The sequence below is a fragment of the Seriola aureovittata genome, chromosome 18 (genome assembly GCF_021018895.1).
Source record: "Seriola aureovittata isolate HTS-2021-v1 ecotype China chromosome 18, ASM2101889v1, whole genome shotgun sequence".
Classification (NCBI taxonomy): Eukaryota; Metazoa; Chordata; class Actinopteri; order Carangiformes; family Carangidae; genus Seriola; species Seriola aureovittata.
This window is the reverse complement of record NC_079381.1, coordinates 17450847-17468198: the sequence shown is the minus strand read 5'-3', so window position 1 is coordinate 17468198 and position 17352 is coordinate 17450847. Positions and strand designations below refer to the sequence as shown.

General features: G+C 40.3%; 1 protein-coding gene across 1 annotated transcript in view; it reads left to right on the top strand.

The window, feature by feature from the left end:
- Positions 1–281: 281 nt before the first annotated feature.
- Positions 282–17352, top strand: part of mtrex (Mtr4 exosome RNA helicase) — a 24199-nt gene continuing 7128 nt past the window's right edge. The window contains exons 1-21 of the mRNA XM_056403613.1: positions 282–401; positions 1026–1166; positions 1504–1570; positions 1657–1719; positions 2001–2113; positions 2806–2980; positions 3085–3175; positions 3310–3434; positions 4150–4248; positions 4465–4585; positions 4680–4811; positions 10325–10404; positions 10908–11018; positions 12064–12165; positions 13395–13520; positions 14124–14274; positions 15151–15323; positions 15419–15487; positions 15563–15688; positions 16184–16294; positions 16411–16599. Coding sequence (XP_056259588.1) covers positions 301–401; positions 1026–1166; positions 1504–1570; positions 1657–1719; positions 2001–2113; positions 2806–2980; positions 3085–3175; positions 3310–3434; positions 4150–4248; positions 4465–4585; positions 4680–4811; positions 10325–10404; positions 10908–11018; positions 12064–12165; positions 13395–13520; positions 14124–14274; positions 15151–15323; positions 15419–15487; positions 15563–15688; positions 16184–16294; positions 16411–16599 — 2466 coding nt within the window. The 5' untranslated portion in view covers positions 282–300. The remainder of the gene's footprint in view (positions 402–1025; positions 1167–1503; positions 1571–1656; positions 1720–2000; positions 2114–2805; positions 2981–3084; positions 3176–3309; positions 3435–4149; positions 4249–4464; positions 4586–4679; positions 4812–10324; positions 10405–10907; positions 11019–12063; positions 12166–13394; positions 13521–14123; positions 14275–15150; positions 15324–15418; positions 15488–15562; positions 15689–16183; positions 16295–16410; positions 16600–17352) is intronic.

Below are 17352 nucleotides of genomic sequence, written 5' to 3'. Positions count from 1 at the left end.
AATATGCTGCATTCAGGAAGAATGGGAACAACAGGAAAACTGTTTTCCGAGAGCTAAACAGCATTAAAAACAGCTAACAATTAGCTGCGTTACGTATGTGTACCAATTTGTTACCGAGTGAAACAATTAAACAGTGCAAAACTCATATTAAACAAGCTTACTGAACTGTAATAGTGTTTAATTTATGTTTTGGTGTGAGATCCACGGTGATGTATTAGAAGCTATGGCCTGAACCTATGGCCTGGCCTGAACGCGACACAACCGCGTGTTGAATTGTGGGAAGGGGTGCCCCTAGCAATCATGGCTGACGCGTTTGGAGACGGCTTGTTCAGCGTGTTTGATGATGAACAACAAACGACCACGAGCAAAAAGATACCTACCCCTGTGGCTCTGGGAACAGGGTAAAGTCTTGGGTTTTTGCATGGCAATGTTTGGTGTTTGAAATTAGGAGTTTGGTTGTACAGGGAACTTGAACGAAGCATCATGTGCGTTCGTTACAGTGACACCGTCCTAACGTTAGACGACTATTTGGTTAGCTTCGTTAACTTGTCAAATAAATACCATACAAACTGTCTGTTTGTGCTGATAAACGACAAGTCAAATCATTTTTGTGATTTGTTTTTATTGTGTTTTACCTCGTTTCCGTTCAGTGGTGGAAGTAGTAGAACATTTCCTTAAGTAAAAATATCAGAACAATAATGGATTAATACTCGATTACAATTAGAGGGTTGAATCTGAAAAATAACCGGTAACTGCAGCCGTTATGTAATTGTTGTAGAGTAAGTACAATACTCTCTTTTAAAAGTATTGAAGTAGAAGCATGAAGTAGCAGAAAATAGAAATAAATTTGACTTAAATACAATAAGTAAATGTTCTTAGTTACTTTACTTTACACTACTGTTTCCGCGAGACTGGGGATTTCAAAGTTAAGTGTTAAGCTAATTGTTCTTGTAACGTTCCTGTGTAAATGTACAGGCTAAGCTAACAACATTTTATGTGTCTGCCTGTGTTTTTTTCTTTTCCAGGAAAGCTGTAGGTAAAGATGGCACTGACAAGGATGCTGCTCCATCTGCACGGGTCAAGAGGGAGGCAGACAGTGACGGTGGAGAGGAGATTGTGTTTGCGAAGAAACCTCGACAGGAGACGGTCTCTGCTAATGACCTCAAGTGAGATGAGTTACAGCTAAATACTTTAGGCCTGCGCAGATTGCTTAGGTGCTGCTATTAGATCTGTCTGTTGATGTACTTAGAAGTTAGTATTAGTAACCCAGTTAAAACTAATTGGTTGTGAAAAGTAGCCAAGTACATTTACTCAAGTACAATGTAGAATTTTAGGTTGGTGTACCTAATAAACTGGAAATTGAGTGCAGATCTCAACTTTGACATGTTTCCTTTCAAGAAGCTATTACAACATGAATTCATTTCAGGTGAATTATTGGCTAGAGATACTGCAGAATATGCTTCAGAGTTGCTGTGTAGGTAACACAACCTTTATTTACTTCAGTCTTGCAGAATTTATGCCCCAAGTGAAGGTGGAGCAAGTTGAAACTGTTGAAGGATGCTCACATGAGGTAAAGGAAGCAAATCTAAGAAGTCATTTTTCTCTAATGCAATTCTTAAAACTTTATTTGCCAAGCATGTGGTCTTTCCCCCACAGGTCGCTCTGCCTGCCAGTGATGAATATAAACCACTGAAACCTCGAGTGGGGAAAGCAGCCAAGGTATGTTGAGCATTTAACTTGGGTTTTCTACTTGTGGCATGATGTCCAAATACAAATGTTGAATTGCCTTTATATTCAGTGTGAAGACTAAAAAAGTAGTTGACTTTTTAAACTTAGCTTCAGGAACTTTTTCTAAAAATCTCAACAGCCACACATAGTTTCTAAAAGAAAAATACTTCTGTGTTATAATCATATCACTTGAACATAATTCATTGTAAAGAATGTGCATTGTTCTGTTTGGTTTACAACGACTTATTTCTGTGATATTGTTTTTCTTGCAGGAGTACCCTTTTGTTCTTGACCCGTTTCAGCGTGAGGCCATTTTATGTATTGACAACAATGAGTCTGTGCTTGTGTCTGCACACACCTCTGCTGGCAAGACTGTCTGTGCTGAGTGAGTATTCTTAATAAGCTATAATCAAAACAACAAACTACTTATGGAATAAATGTTATAGCCCATTCCTACAGTTGATTGTGTTCAAAATGAATGGAGTACAGTTTCTTTAACTTTGCACTGCTATAGTCTTGGGACACATGGGAGGGCACAAAGCCTCCAGTTGATATCTTGCTTTTACCATGGATAGTTTACTCTACTGAGGAAATATATGCAGTAACTCTGGGATATTTAATACTCAGGCTAAAACTGACTTTACAGGTTTATTGAAAAGTTAATATTTTTCAAATAAAGTTGTCACTTGAAAGCAACAGTGTCCTGCTTTTGTTGGTTAATGTGAACATTTTCCTCATGTAGGATTTAAAATGTTCAAATAATAACTGCAATGAATGCAGCATCAGATTCCAGATAAAGGTCTTGGTTTGATCAGCAGCTGTGTCCAGTGTTTGTTGACTACCTTTCTACTAGTTTTAGAGAGCAGTGCTTCTACAGAACTGGAGATACTTAAAGCTCTTAAGTGTGATTATAAAAACACTATTCTTGGAAATGATAACTTAAATCCAGTTTTACAGCAACCATCCTTTTGGTGAAGCAATAGTTAAACTATTCATCTTGCTTACTTTCAGTTTCATTTCATGAACTATGGTAATGTCAGATATCTAACCTGGTTTCCTCTGATATCCTCCTTGTAGGTATGCCATTGCTCTGGCCCTCCGAGAGAAGCAGAGAGTGATCTTCACCAGCCCCATCAAGGCTCTTTCCAACCAGAAATACAGAGAGATGTATGAAGAGTTTCAGGACGTTGGACTGATGACTGGTGACGTCACCATCAACCCCACTGCCTCTTGCCTCGTCATGACAACTGAGGTGAGACACAGTTATGCCTGAAATAGTGGAGGCATTATTAGATTAGTCAGATATCACCTTTATTGGGAAGTGCTATCTGACATAATACATTTCTTTTCTCCCAGATCCTGAGGAGCATGCTGTACCGAGGCTCTGAGATCATGAGGGAAGTGGCGTGGGTCATCTTTGATGAGATCCATTACATGAGAGATGCAGGTGTGTTCATAATACAAACAGCACAGACACACTATCGACCGATCCCCTGTGTTCAGGAAAGCTAGTAACATTTTGCTTTCTGTGCGTTTCAACAACCTGAGAGACTTGTGACTTTATTTGACCTTTCCTTTCAGAGCGTGGTGTGGTGTGGGAAGAGACCATCATTCTTCTTCCTGACAACGTGCATTATGTCTTCCTGTCAGCCACCATCCCCAATGCCAGACAGTTTGCTGAGTGGATTTGTCACCTACATAAGCAGGTGAGAGTGAGATAAATACTGAACAGAGCATTAAGCAGTCAGTTTTGTAGTCTGCTCACAGGTGGAACAGCACGAACGCCTCTACTCTCTAATGCAGGGGTTTTCAAACTGTGAGGCGGAGAGTTGCAGGGGGGCGCTGAAGGAGAGATGTTAGGTGAAAGAGACAGGTTCATGCAGGTGTTGGTTAACAGCAGGAAGTTAGTTATTGTAGTTTGGTGTGTTTATTAGGCCTGTTTATCAACATGGTCACTCTTTCTGAGACATAACTTGGTCAAATCTGAAAACACAGCCATAATACACATATTATTAGTTTGAGAGTGACTTGCACTTTCTGAGGATAACATTATGTCTGATGTCCATTTTGAATAAATGTCAATAAATGCACTTTGAAATCATACAAAGATGACTCTCCTTATAACCCAAGAATTTGCCTAAGCAGAAAAAAAATGTTCGATCTTATGCAATCTAGTACTGAAGACATGCGATTTTACACATTTGCATACATGAATACAAATGAAAGCTCTTTTTGATTCAGCCTTCTTTTTTGAGTTGTATTGACATACTCTATATTATAATTATAAGGGTTAAGTTTCTTTGGCTCTCCTGCTGTATGAACAGTGAGGAGACAACATGTATCTGTCTGCTTATATAAAGAAATCAGGATACAATTTAATTGTGTTTTCATAATCAAGTGTTCATGTTGTGTCTCCTGTAGCCGTGCCATGTGGTGTACACAGACTACCGTCCCACTCCGCTGCAGCACTACATCTTTCCAGCAGGGGGCGACGGTCTCCACCTGGTGGTTGATGAGAATGTAAGAATATCTGCAGACTGCACTTAAAAGAGAGAGAGAGTTGGTAAACTGGTGATAAATTAATCTTATAGAAGTCAGACTTGATGTGTATGGTTTGATATTAGACCAAGATGACTATTTGCCCGTCTCCTAATTCTGGATCCCTCCTTTGGGACCAGTCTGTACATGATTGGTCTCTTCTAATACTAATATCTTTGTGTTCATGGCTTTCTTCAGGGAGACTTCAGAGAAGACAATTTCAACACAGCTATGCAGGTGCTGAGAGATGCAGGGGATTCTGGGAGCAGCAGCGGAGGTGGCAAGTGGGACCCGAGAGGACGAAAAGGAGGCACTAAAGGTGTGTGTTTGTGTCCGTTTTCAAAGCTAAAATCTTTTAACTGTCTTGAGTTAATAAATCTACATCAGAATTTATTTTTCTGTACCTTCTCTAGGTCCGTCCAGTGTGTTCAAGATAGTAAAGATGATAATGGAGAGAAACTTCCAGCCCGTCATCATTTTCAGCTTTAGCAAGAAAGAATGTGAGGCCTACGCTCTGCAAGTGGCCAAACTGGACTTTAATAGAGGTACGTGCTCTTGTGCTGTGATTTCAGCATACAACTATGCTTTTTATCACAACTTATGTATGTATGTGTCTGTGTGTATTATTATTTTCTCTTCAAACTTATACTTGGCCTGTCACTTTGGGGGGATTTGCAACATAAGCAGTAATTCAACAGCTCAAGCATGACTGACATTGCATCCACTTAAAATTGCTCCAGCACTTGTTGAGTTTGAGTTGATGTAAAGAATAGTTCTGGATGTTGTACATGCATAGTAAAAGGTTAACGTCAGACCAGTAGATTAATGGCAGGTGATGTGTTCTTGGCATGAGATCACTTCATTTTTGATTGAGGTCAAACTGTGTCGAACACATTCAGCATGGTGTAGATCAATGCTTTCTATGTTTACAAAGTGTAAATACTGCGGATCTAACTGTGATAAGGATATAACATTTTCCAGATTTGACAATCTGGAGTTGTGCTGGTTTCTTTGATTCATTGCCCACTTATTGTAGGCTTCGTGATCTAATGATATTTTCCACGCTGACATCTATTATTCCAGCATTTGCTGCTTATTCAACCAGCAGTAAAAGCTCAAATGTCAACTTGGAATAATGAACCTCTTTTTCGTTATAGTGCTTTATTGTGAACTGTATTTTCACTGTATTTGTCACTTATAAATAAATGTGTTAGACATTGAGCATATTTATGGTTGAATTTAGAGTTGTGGAGCTGATTGTCTTCGCACTCTGAAATGCCAAAACAAATACATTTTTGTGACAAATTGTTGAGACATTTCGGGAGGGAGTTGAAATTAGGCAAGAAAAACCACTCACCAAAATGTGAAATAGTTGGCGAGCCGAGGTGAATGAATCCTCCCCACTGACTGAGTTCCATGAATATGGCTTATTGTGCGTGCACAGCCAGTTCTGCTGTTTGGTCCAGTGGATAAGTGAAGTTGCTTCATGAGGACAAATCTCTGCACTATGGGAGATAATCCAGCAGTAGATGGTGCCTGGCTCCTCTCCACCTGCTTCAGGCGTTTTTAGTGAAATAAAACATGCTTATGATGAAGTCTTACTCAGGGAACCATTTTCCTCCCTCATCTTGGTTTGTTTTCTCTGCATCATGACATTCTTATAAATGAAGAGGTTTGTTTTAATGCAGAGCTCTTCCAACACTGAAGGCCTTTCTTCTGTCAATGCTTTCATCAAAATTGCAATAAATAAATAGAAAAACTCTGCCAAAGATAATTTCTCATTTCCAGCAGTTTCGTATGTTTTGAGAATCTTCTTAAACAAACTGGCTTTCTTGGGAAATGAGGCAGATTTTGTCCAGAAATAATAGTCAGATAATTTCATTTGATTGCAGAAAATTTCACTTAAATGCGGAAAATGTTGAAATAAAACCTGTAATAAATCTGATTTGTAAAGGAGTCAAAATACTCCATTAACATGTTATAGTATTTTAAACCACAAAGTAGCCTTCATGAAATATGACTGATGTGCTTCTTTATGGAGACAGAAAAACTGTATTGCAAGATGCCGCTGAAATAATTAGTTGCAATAACCTAAACCTAACCATTTGCGGTTCTAGAATTTCAATCAAGAAAGTTTTCTTTCTTTTTGTCTGTCCTTTAGAAACTCATTCTGTAAACCCCAAATTCTCTAAACCCAACAATTGAGAAGCCAGATTGTTTATAACCATCCTGCACTGTATGTAGGCAGGTTGTTGGTGTTATGGAGTTACTCTGTTTGTATGTGTAGGTGGGTTATGATGAAGAGAGGGAGCCACGTAGCTCTACCTCCACCCACCCCTACCCCTTTCCCTGTCTTTTACCTTTTCGACTTGTGCTTTCTTTCTTCCTTCCAACCTTATTATTTCTGTTTCTCTATTCCAAAAAGCAAAGAGCCCCCCCGCCCTCTCTTTCCCTCCTGGATGTGTGCTGTGACACATAGTTTCTGGGCAGTGTTTGTGGAATGGCAGAGCAGTGTTGGAGTCAGGGGACCGACTGGTGCCGAAACACAAACCAACAGACCGAGTGCAGAACTGCAGTGACAAGCCTGCAAATAATAGAGGAAATCACTGGCTTATGCAAGGCTGACAGGAGAATGTAGACCCATATTCTTTTGTTGTGATGCTGGCCTGCAGCAGTAGTCATTTTTTTGTTGTTGTTTTTTTTTTTTAAGCCTGCATGATATGAGGAAAATGTGCGATGACACAGTCCAATATTGCGATGACGATATTAATTGATGATTTATTTGATGACCTTCATAGAGCTATGATCGTAGATGTTGTCGACTCCAGTAAAAAGTTCGCTCCTCACTAGTCTGCACCGTCGCCTCTGTGCTGTCTGCTGTGTGTGTGAGAGGCTGCAGCCCAACACCAAAACGCGGTAGAGAGTTTTTACCAGTTTATTTGGCTTAGGAGCTGCGCCTTGAAAACCCTGCATGCATGGCCTTTGTAAGTAAAATGATTTTTTCTAATTCATTGCATCTTTTGCGATGTGTTTATTGCACATGTTCATATCGCGATGAAATAAGCTTAATCGGTCAGCACTAGTATTAACACGAGCCTTCAGTGATCCGGTCATAAGTGGACAGCTCTAAGTGCGTCAGTTCACACCTGACTTTAAAAAGCGTCTCCACATGCGTCTTGATTGACCACTTGTGATCGGATCTCAAATAACCCCTCTGTGCCCCGCTCGCTCACACATGCCATGAACTGAAAATAAAGATTGACGTAGCCTTTGTGACGTCACCCATAGGTTTCTGAAGAGCGGTTTTGAAGCTCAGAGCGGGCTTTTCCGCTGTCGCCATCTTGCCATAATCTGACTCCCATTGAACTCCCAGCTAATCCAAAAATGGGCACAGAGGAGGGGTGCGTGTCCAGCTGAAACTTCGGTACATGCCTGCTTGTGGCAAACATACGCTGACCTGCCTGTCACTCAAAGGGGTGACTTGCTCTTAGAGCGGGGAAGTGAGATCCGATCACAAGTGGTCAATCGAGACGCATGTGGAGATGCATTTTAAAGCCAGGTGTGAACTGACGAACTGAGAGCTGTCCACTTGTGATCGGATCATCGGAGACGGATGTTAATACCAGGTCTGAACAGGGCCTATGAAACTGTGGCGGGACTAATCAGGCTGTCGGAGGACGTTAGTAGAGTAGGTGTCTTTCAGTGTGGCCCAGGACGCATTTGACTGCTAGAAGAATGGACACATGTGACCCAGACCACCTCCAGATGTGGTCTTAGTGATCAGATCTCAAATGCATTCTCAGTGCGTCTTGGGAACATTCAAACTGGGGTTGTGCCGATGGACCATGGTATCAGTAATCAATGATCATTAGAACTATCGCGGATTGCTCATGGCTTTGCAAATGTCAAGACAATATTTGACTTGTTTTCCCATTAATGTAGTTACTTATTATCCCTGTGATCTCCATTTAAAAGGAAACTCCAGCATTTTAGTGTTACACTTCCAGAGGCTCTGATATCATGACTTTTACTCCAAAGTATGGGTCAAACTCCTAAAACCTACATTTCACATACCCTTCTTTATACCCTGACTGGTACAGTTGTATGCAAAAGTTTGGCCACAGCTGGGCACATTACACACACACAAAAAAAAAAAAATAATAATAATTTTATGCTTCGCGCCAGTGACAGCTGTGGCCACAGGCATTGTATTTTCAAGTTATCCACCCATCCCATTCTCATGAACACCATAAGGGAATTTCTTCAAATTTGGTGAACTATTCAGAGAGTAGGTAACTATGACCACACAAAACACAGTTTTGGCCATGACTTAAGAATTCATTGCTAGTTATGACAAAATACACTTTTACCTTAATTAAATTCCTTTGTAGTCGTCACCACATGTACTATATGAGTCTGGACAGACATGATGTAAACTGCAACTTGACTGGTTGGTGGAGGCATACAGCTGTGAGGTGGTAATTCACACTTCTTTGTTTTTTTGTCAACCCCTGCAACAGACTGACATTAGAAAAAGCCTTTCTTCAAATGTTAATTTGCTCTAAAAGCTTCAGCTTGTTTCTTGAAGTAGTTCATGTTGGATTTTGAGGTCTGTGTTGGATCGTTGTCAGTGTTGTAGAAGCCAGTCTCTTTTCTACTTTTTTAAAGTTGTGAAATAAAAAATAACAAAAAATAATTTTGAAGAATAGATTTTAATGCAGGTTTGCTGCAGGGGATGTATATGTAATTCTCTTCAATTCAAAAATGAACAAAGTGCAGATTTTGTCCAGGGGTGTCCCAACTGCATCTGCCCTGGCCATACAGTGTTTCTCTTAAAAATCTAAAGCCTTCAAGCCCAAACCTGGAGACTTCAAATATCATACAACTTTTTCCACAGGAAGACTCCTTCTGACTAGTAAACTGGTCCTCAATTTTAAAATGCCCCTTTAAGCCTATGATAAGGTATCTGCAAGAAGTTTGTTGTGGATATTCATGGTCCCCAGAAGATGAATCCTAATGTATTCAGCCCACTGCTGGTATAGCTCTTAAAATAGCAAAAGTAGATGTTTCATTACAACCCACTTTAAAAGTTAGGTTGTGATGAACTTTGCAGCCTCTAGGGGCCACAAGAAAAGCTTTAGACTTTCAGCTTAAGCTTTTAGTAAAAGTGTATTATAATCCTGCTCTGTGTAATTTCTGATATAAACTAGACTGGCTGTGACATTTCTTTCTTGAGGCTGTTCTGCTGGAGCCATGGAGCTATCTTGCTTTTTACATTGGCCTTGGTGTGTGTTTATCTGTGGCATTGTTTTGTTATTGAACCATTAAAATAAGTCCTGTTGACACTAAAGTCATTTGGCATTAACAATAAACACAGGGACCAGACTTTGTGGAAGTCCAAGTTTCTGACTAACACAGGCACATGAGACGGAAGGTTTCCCAGAATGGTTTCATAAATAAGTGTGACTAAATTTCCACATGGAAAGAGACGACCAGCAACAAACAATGTAACGTTATTACAATAATAAGACACTGGTGGTAGTGGCACAGTTGGAGCATTTATATATAGCAGAATATATTAATAGATTAATAGGTTTAAATGTGGTGGCAGACAGCCATTTTCAAGGTAATGTTTTGTTTTTGTAAGAAAACCTCAGCTTCAATCAGAGGCTTAAAAAAACGTAATCAGTCGAACAATATGAATATTTATAGGAATTCTACATAATTACACAAATCAGAAAAACAGTTCTGTTGGCTGCAAAATCAGATAAAATCTAGAGTCAGCACAGACTTGCAGCAACTGCAGCAGCATCGTTTGTTTGCTCAGTCCTTGGGTGGTTGAAGTTTTCCTGCAATCAACTCTCCCCATTGTCCCTCATGAGCCCCTCATGTCAGCAGAAATTACTTGTGAAACTTTTGTTTGTGTGTGATTGAATGTTGACAGAGTCATTGAGACACACATGTACAGGATGTAAGAAATAGATTTGCACTGATATTTAGAACATTTTCTTAACAGTCATCAGATGATGGTATCATGATTTTTTTTTTTCTATTCCAGATGATGAGAAACGTCTCGTGGAGGAAGTGTTCAACAACGCAGTGGACTGTCTGTCAGACGAAGACAAGAAACTCCCTCAGGTGAGGAGGACTGGACTCTCTCACTCTGTTTCCTCACAACGTGTGATGTTTGTGTAAACATCCACATTGTTCTCACTCCAGTTTTTGAATCCACCACTGCCACCTGTATAAAGCCTCAGGAAAAAAAAAAGCCCTGCCATTTCCTTCAGTCATTTTCTACAGACAGAGAGACAGTTAAACAGTCTAACGTAAATAGCTGCACACATAATGTCAACACAGGCTCAAACACTGCTCCTGTTATTAGACCCTGCTGTGTGGAGTCACATTATGAAAACCAGCCGTGTTGAGGTAATAGTTGTTAGTGGGTAGACCGCTACAGTACGAGCAGCGCAAGGCCAGCAATACTTCGCACTTTTCCACTACGAGGGTTGGATGCTTTTCCGCTCTCTTTCTCTCTGGCGATGATCGCTGTGATCTTTTGAACTGGTCAACTTGTCACTAAAACCGTATAAACAAATACAACGAACACTAACCTGCCTCTCCATGCTCTTGGTGCCCCTCAGGTGGAACACGTGCTGCCACTGTTGAAGAGGGGAATAGGAATCCATCACGGAGGCCTGCTGCCCATCCTGAAAGAGACCATAGAGATCCTTTTCTCTGAAGGCCTTCTCAAGGTAACGGCTGTCTCTGCATCAGGATGCTCATCTAAACGCATTTACACAAATACTTAAAGGCACCCTGGGAAGTTTTTGAGCAGTAGTAGCACTGTGGAGCAGTGTGTTTGTGAGCTGGTCACCAGTTTGTTTATGTCACAGATGTGTGGTGACTCGGTTCACTCTTGCGCCGCCAGTTTCAGGTTATCCCACTTATTGTCAGTTGGTGGCAGTAAGTGGGCGTTCACACATAAAATCAGCCGTGTGTTAAAACAATGCAGGGCGGTGCCGTGATGGGGTCGTGTAGCTTGAGGTGCCAGTGGAAGAAAACATTAATAAATTAAAAGGCTTATCAGAAGCCAAAACACTGCACCATGGTTTATTATACTGTGAGACAGGATTTTACAATTCTGGAAAGTTCATGGTAATATTCATGAGGTAAGTAGATCTGAACGCAGGCTAACTCGCCAAGAAACAAAACGCTGTGAAGAAGACTGAAGAAGGCTGCTGGCAAACAACCATGGATGTAAACAATGCAGCATTCAAAATACTTTACCTCTATACGCTCAGGTATTGAGGAGCAAGCACATGCAGAGTTTTGACATGAAGCCTTTATTAATTACATGGCTTCTAAGGCCTCAGAGGCTTATAATTGAGACATATAATTAATATAGGCTTTTTTATCAAAGCTTTTCATACTCCTGCTTCTCTGTGTGAATGCTTGAAGTTTCCAATTTTGCACATTTTGAAGATTTCAACCCTTTTTTTTCTGTAAAAGCACCAACATTTCTTTGTTTCTGGCATTCAAAGATTCACCCTCTGAGCACACCACTTGTCTAGTCGGACAAATTGGCTTTGCAGATGTTTTTGTAAGGAATGAAAAACATTCAACGTGTTTATTAGGCCTCAAGGACACACACAAAGCTTTCTAGTGAGAACGACAGAACGCAAACATAACTTTACAAGACAGCTCCACGGGGAACCTTTTTTTTTAAAGCTGGATTGAGAATGACACTGTGACAATATTGAGATGAGCTTTTCTTAATGCTGTTTCTTCTCATCCCAGGCCCTCTTTGCAACAGAGACATTCGCCATGGGTATCAACATGCCGGCTCGCACTGTTCTCTTCACCAGTGCACGCAAGTTTGATGGCAAGAATCATCGCTTCGTAAGAACAAAGTCACACACCAACACAAACACAGTTATTGTCACAGTTATTGATATTCTTGTGAAGACAATTTGTTTGTTTTTTTTTTTAAATTTATTTCTTAAACACTTTAACATATATCATACATTCAAAATCCTGTGGGCACATAAAAGCAGAAAATGGACTGAGTCAACATGTAATTCAGACCATTCATCTGTGTCAAGTGTCAAAATGCTTTTCTGTGCCTTTTTTAAAGGGAGCTTCTATAAACACATTCCTCCCTGTTACTGTACCTGCAATGAGTTTCTATCTCAGTGGTAATACTCCACATAAACAGTGCTATCTCTTTAAAAGCACTCTGGCCTGTCTGCAGTGTGGAGCCGTCACATGGAGTGTTGCTCTGAGGCCTTTATAAGGTCTTCAAGTCCTGCAGCCACATAAACAGCCACGTATTGTGTACAAGAGCCGGGAGGCCGTCTGCGCCAAGCTGCCGTCACTTCGAAGCACCCTTTATCGTCACTTCATGCACATGGGTTTCCAGCTCTCTCTCTCGCACACACACACACACACACACACACACACACACACACACACACACACACACACACACACACACACACAAAAGGGCTTGAAGAGAATGCGAGAGAGAAGGAAATTGCCCTCCAAGAAGTTCATCAGGAACATCTGGTGCCTCTGACGGATGCCAAAGCTCCACGCAGGCACTCACACACTTCAATACACAAAAATCTCATTCCTGAAACACACTGTGTTTCAAATCAAGAGCTGATCCCCACAGCATGCCTGAAATGACGATCAGATCGTTTCAACACAAAAAGAATCGTATCTGGCTTTCGCTGCACTTTCATTGCTCAAAGACCAATAGATACGTGGAGATTAATCAGAGCCACGTGTGAGGCAGAGAGTCGTCCTCAGACGCTTGTGGAAAACTGGTCCAGTCTCTTCCTCACGAGACACTTTCATCATCTAGATTTCTATGTTAGTAATGCAGATACTTGGCTCGCCTCAAACTGCACAATAACCATAAAAAAAATTCACACCTATAATACATTATCACATTACTTTTCTTTCCATCTTCAGATGTCTTTTAACATCTTTTCTCTGTAGTAGGATAGGCTCTTTCTTTTTCAGTCTTTGTCAGAAAAACAATTATATATTACTGCAGGTACAGAAAAGCATTCACGAACAAACTTCTTTCTTCTTCATGTCTTGTGTGTTTTCATGTGGTTTAGATTACATCAGGTGAGTACATCCAGATGTCTGGGCGTGCTGGAAGGAGAGGAATGGACGACAGGGGAATTGTTATTTTCATGGTGGATGAGAAGATGAGTCCAGCTGTGGGCAAACAGCTACTCAAGGTACAGTGAGACTGGCTGCTGCAAAGCTTTTTACCTTTTAAGCTCAAGTTATTTCTCAGAAATCGGCTACTAGTCATCCATGACATCTTTGCCAACAGCTTCAGTGCTAGTCCCACTCTTCCATCAATTAAACACATTTCTTTCTTGCTGGGAATTCAATTGAGGGGAAACTGTCTGAAGTGACTCTTAAGCAGTTCTCTCTGTGGATCATCAGGTCATTTGGTTCTCAACACTGTCACAGCGAAGCCAGGGAGTCTTGGTCTCTTGTCTTTGATTTGACACATTTATAGCTGCGCTGCTATAAATATGTAGCTGCATAGCTCTTGAAAGAGGCTGTGTTAATGTAAAACTGTTTGTTGGCGCTGTCGCAGTGCTTAATTTCCAGGGTCTCTTGGAGAAAGATGTTGAATACACATCTGTGATTCTGGAGTTTCAGAGGTTATATTTGCAAAATACTCCTCAGAGTTTAATTTGGGGAGAGTGACTTCAGCTTGCATTTATTCAGACCTCATATTTTCTTGGCACTTTGAGTATAATGCTAACAACATTATCAAATCATAGTTAGTAATTTCTGATCTGTCTGTTTTTTATTGTGCTGTGCAGGGATCAGCAGACCCTTTGAACAGTGCCTTCCACCTGACCTACAACATGGTGCTCAACCTGCTGCGTGTGGAGGAGATCAACCCAGAGTACATGTTAGAGAAGTCTTTCTACCAGTTCCAACACTACAGGGCTTTGCCTGGTGTAGTGGAGAGTAAGCATTTTTCCATATGTAGTACTGCACACTTCAGGTTGGAGGAGGTAGTCACCACTAGTGCTTCTCAGACTGGGGGGGCGTGGAAAATATGAGTTGAATGAATATGGTTTATGGGTGGAATATAAATGAGTTTGCCGTTGCTATCGTGTTGACCTTTACTTGACCATATTCCAACATGGATCCCTTTTTTTAGTAGTTACTTCCCCTTTTTATTAATGATCGTTATTGCATTCGTTAATAAAAAAAATTGAGGGTGTGAACTTTTTCATTTTGCATGCCAGAAAAAATTGCTCTGGACAAACTATTGTAAGGATTCTACTAATAGTGATATTTACAATTCTGTTTGAGACGTGCTCAGGACTTAAACACTTTGTTGACTGTTATGACTGCAAGTTCACATTTATAACATTAATAAGACATCATTATCAGGTATGTGACATGATTTCTATAAGGTTGCAACTCATTTATTCATTCATTATCAATGAATAGGCATCTTATTTTCTCAATAAATTGATGAATATTTTTTTCCATACAGTGTCAGAAAGTGAAAATGGTGGTTATCATTTCCCCAAGTTGACATCGTCATATGTTTTGTTTTGTCCGACCAACAGGGCAACCTCCAAAGACATTCAATTTACTAACATGTACGACAAAGAGAAAATGTCGGATCCTCACATTTGAGAAGCAAGAGAAGCATTTTTGCTTAAAAATGACCAGTGATTAGTTGTTTGTCAGAATAGTTGCAGGTTGGTGTGTAGAAAGGCTTTAAGACATGGATATCACTGGAAGATTCTGAAGTAGAAAACCGCTCTCTGTTCTGTTATAGTGTATTTTTAAGTTGCATTTTAATCACATTGCTGATTTTCTGTGCAGAAATAAAGAAGCTGGAGGAGCAGTACCATGCCATTGAGATACCTAATGAAGAGAGTGTTGCCACGTACTTTAAAATCAGACAGCAGCTGGCCAAACTGGGCAAAGAGATACAAGAGTTCATCCACAAACCCAAATACTGCCTACCTTTCTTGCAGCCTGGGCGACTTGTAAAGGTAGGGCTTCACACACGTACACTCTGATGACGGGACAATAACTATAGATTTGTTCATATTTTTTTTACATATGATCTTTTTTTGTGATCCAATAGGTGAAAAATGAAAATGCTGACTTTGGCTGGGGAGTTGTTGTAAACTTTTGCAAGAAGTCCAATGTGAAGGTAAGTTTTCATGCTGTCTCATGTTTGTGAATCTATTACCATGCGCCTGTGACTAATATGCATTTCCACATTTAGACCAGTACAGACTCGGAGCCGCTGTATGTGGTGGAGGTTTTGGTTCACTGTAGTAAGGACAGTGTTAAAGACGCTGCGACAGAGGCTGCTAAACCTGCTGCTCCAGGGGAGACTGGAGAGATGCAGGTGGGTGAAACAAACACATGGAAACACACATCGCATGCACAAGTTTGATGGAAGTGCATTTCCACATTTTCAATTTTTACATTAAAACACACGCTAAAAAAAACCCTGAAATACTGGAAAGTTTCTACGCTTGGCTGTGTGGAAAAGTTGGTGCATTGATAAAAACAAAATATGGAAAAGTTCAGTGGAAACAGCCCTAACAAATGAATCATGTGTGACATGTGAAACATGAGAATGGTAATATACATTTCTAATACATTTTCCACATTGTTTTCAGAGGTTTGACAAGTCATGTTGTTGCACCTTCTTCTTCTGCAGTTGTTAAATGGCACCTGACTAGAGAAATGGCTCCACCAACTGTTTATCTTGATGCTCCTAATATTCACATAACCGCTATGGAAACTGATTTTCTGGAAATATGTTCAAAATTGTGCTGAATTTGGACAGAAACTTGACTGAAGACTAGTGTGATTACAATCATTGTTTTTTGTCCAGGTGGTCCCAGTGATGCTGCATCTCCTGACTTCCATCAGCTCAGTTCGTCTTTACATCCCCAAAGACCTCAGGCCCTTTGACAACAGACAGCTCATGCTCAAGTCCATACAGGTTATACAAAATGCAGCCATCTTGAAACAAAGACATTGAAAGTGGTAGAATTTAATAGAATCACAGTCTGAATCGTCGCCCACTCGTTTCTTTACCTCCAAACATTTCGTCTTTAGGAGGTGCAGAAGCGTTTCCCAGATGGCGTCCCTCTGCTCGACCCCATAGATGACATGGGCATTAAAGACCCTGCACTGAAGAAAGTCATTCAGAAAGTGGAGGCTTTTGAGCACCGCATGTACTCCCATTCCCTGCACAGTGACCCCAACTTGGAATCTGTATATTCTCTCTGTGAGAAGAAAGCTCTGGTGAGAAACTGCATGTTTATGTTTGAGAATTGAAAGTCATTTGAAACCCTACTAAATGTCAAAGCCTATTGAAAGTTATAGCATCTATCAGGTGACAGTTGGCTTTTGTTACTGTTGAAATATTAATACTTTTATCTTTCCTCTTCATCTACATTGGCTACCTTTTGTTAGATATCAATCAGTGACCTTTCTTTTCTTTCTTTGTGTTTTCCTGTCAGACAGGTTGGCTTTGGCCATATATACTCATACAGACAAACACAGGAAGAAAGTAATTGCACTACTTCTACAGGGCCTCACCCACTCTTAGCCCCTTGCCCATGCTTTTTGTTGGAACCTGTGACAAGGTCGATTTTAATTTTGATTTTATTTTTTTTAAACCACGTATATTTTCACTTTCTATATTATCAACAATGGTGCTAACATGCTGATGTTTAGCAGCAGTAGTGTTAAACATTTTCACCATCTAATTTAGCGTGTTAGCATGCTAACATTTGCTAATAAGCGTTAAACATGGAGCACAGCTCAGGCTGATGAGAGCATCATCAGTTTTGATCATAAACCAAAGTAATTGTCAAATTAAAACTTCAATCTGATGGTGCTAGAGGAAAAGTGATCGTCAAAGACGTTACAGTTCATCCATGAATGAAGCAAATTCCATGACAATCCATCAAATAACTGCTGAGACATTTCACTCAAAACCACAAATGTCAACCTCATGATGGCGTTAGACGATGTACTCATCTGACTTTTTTT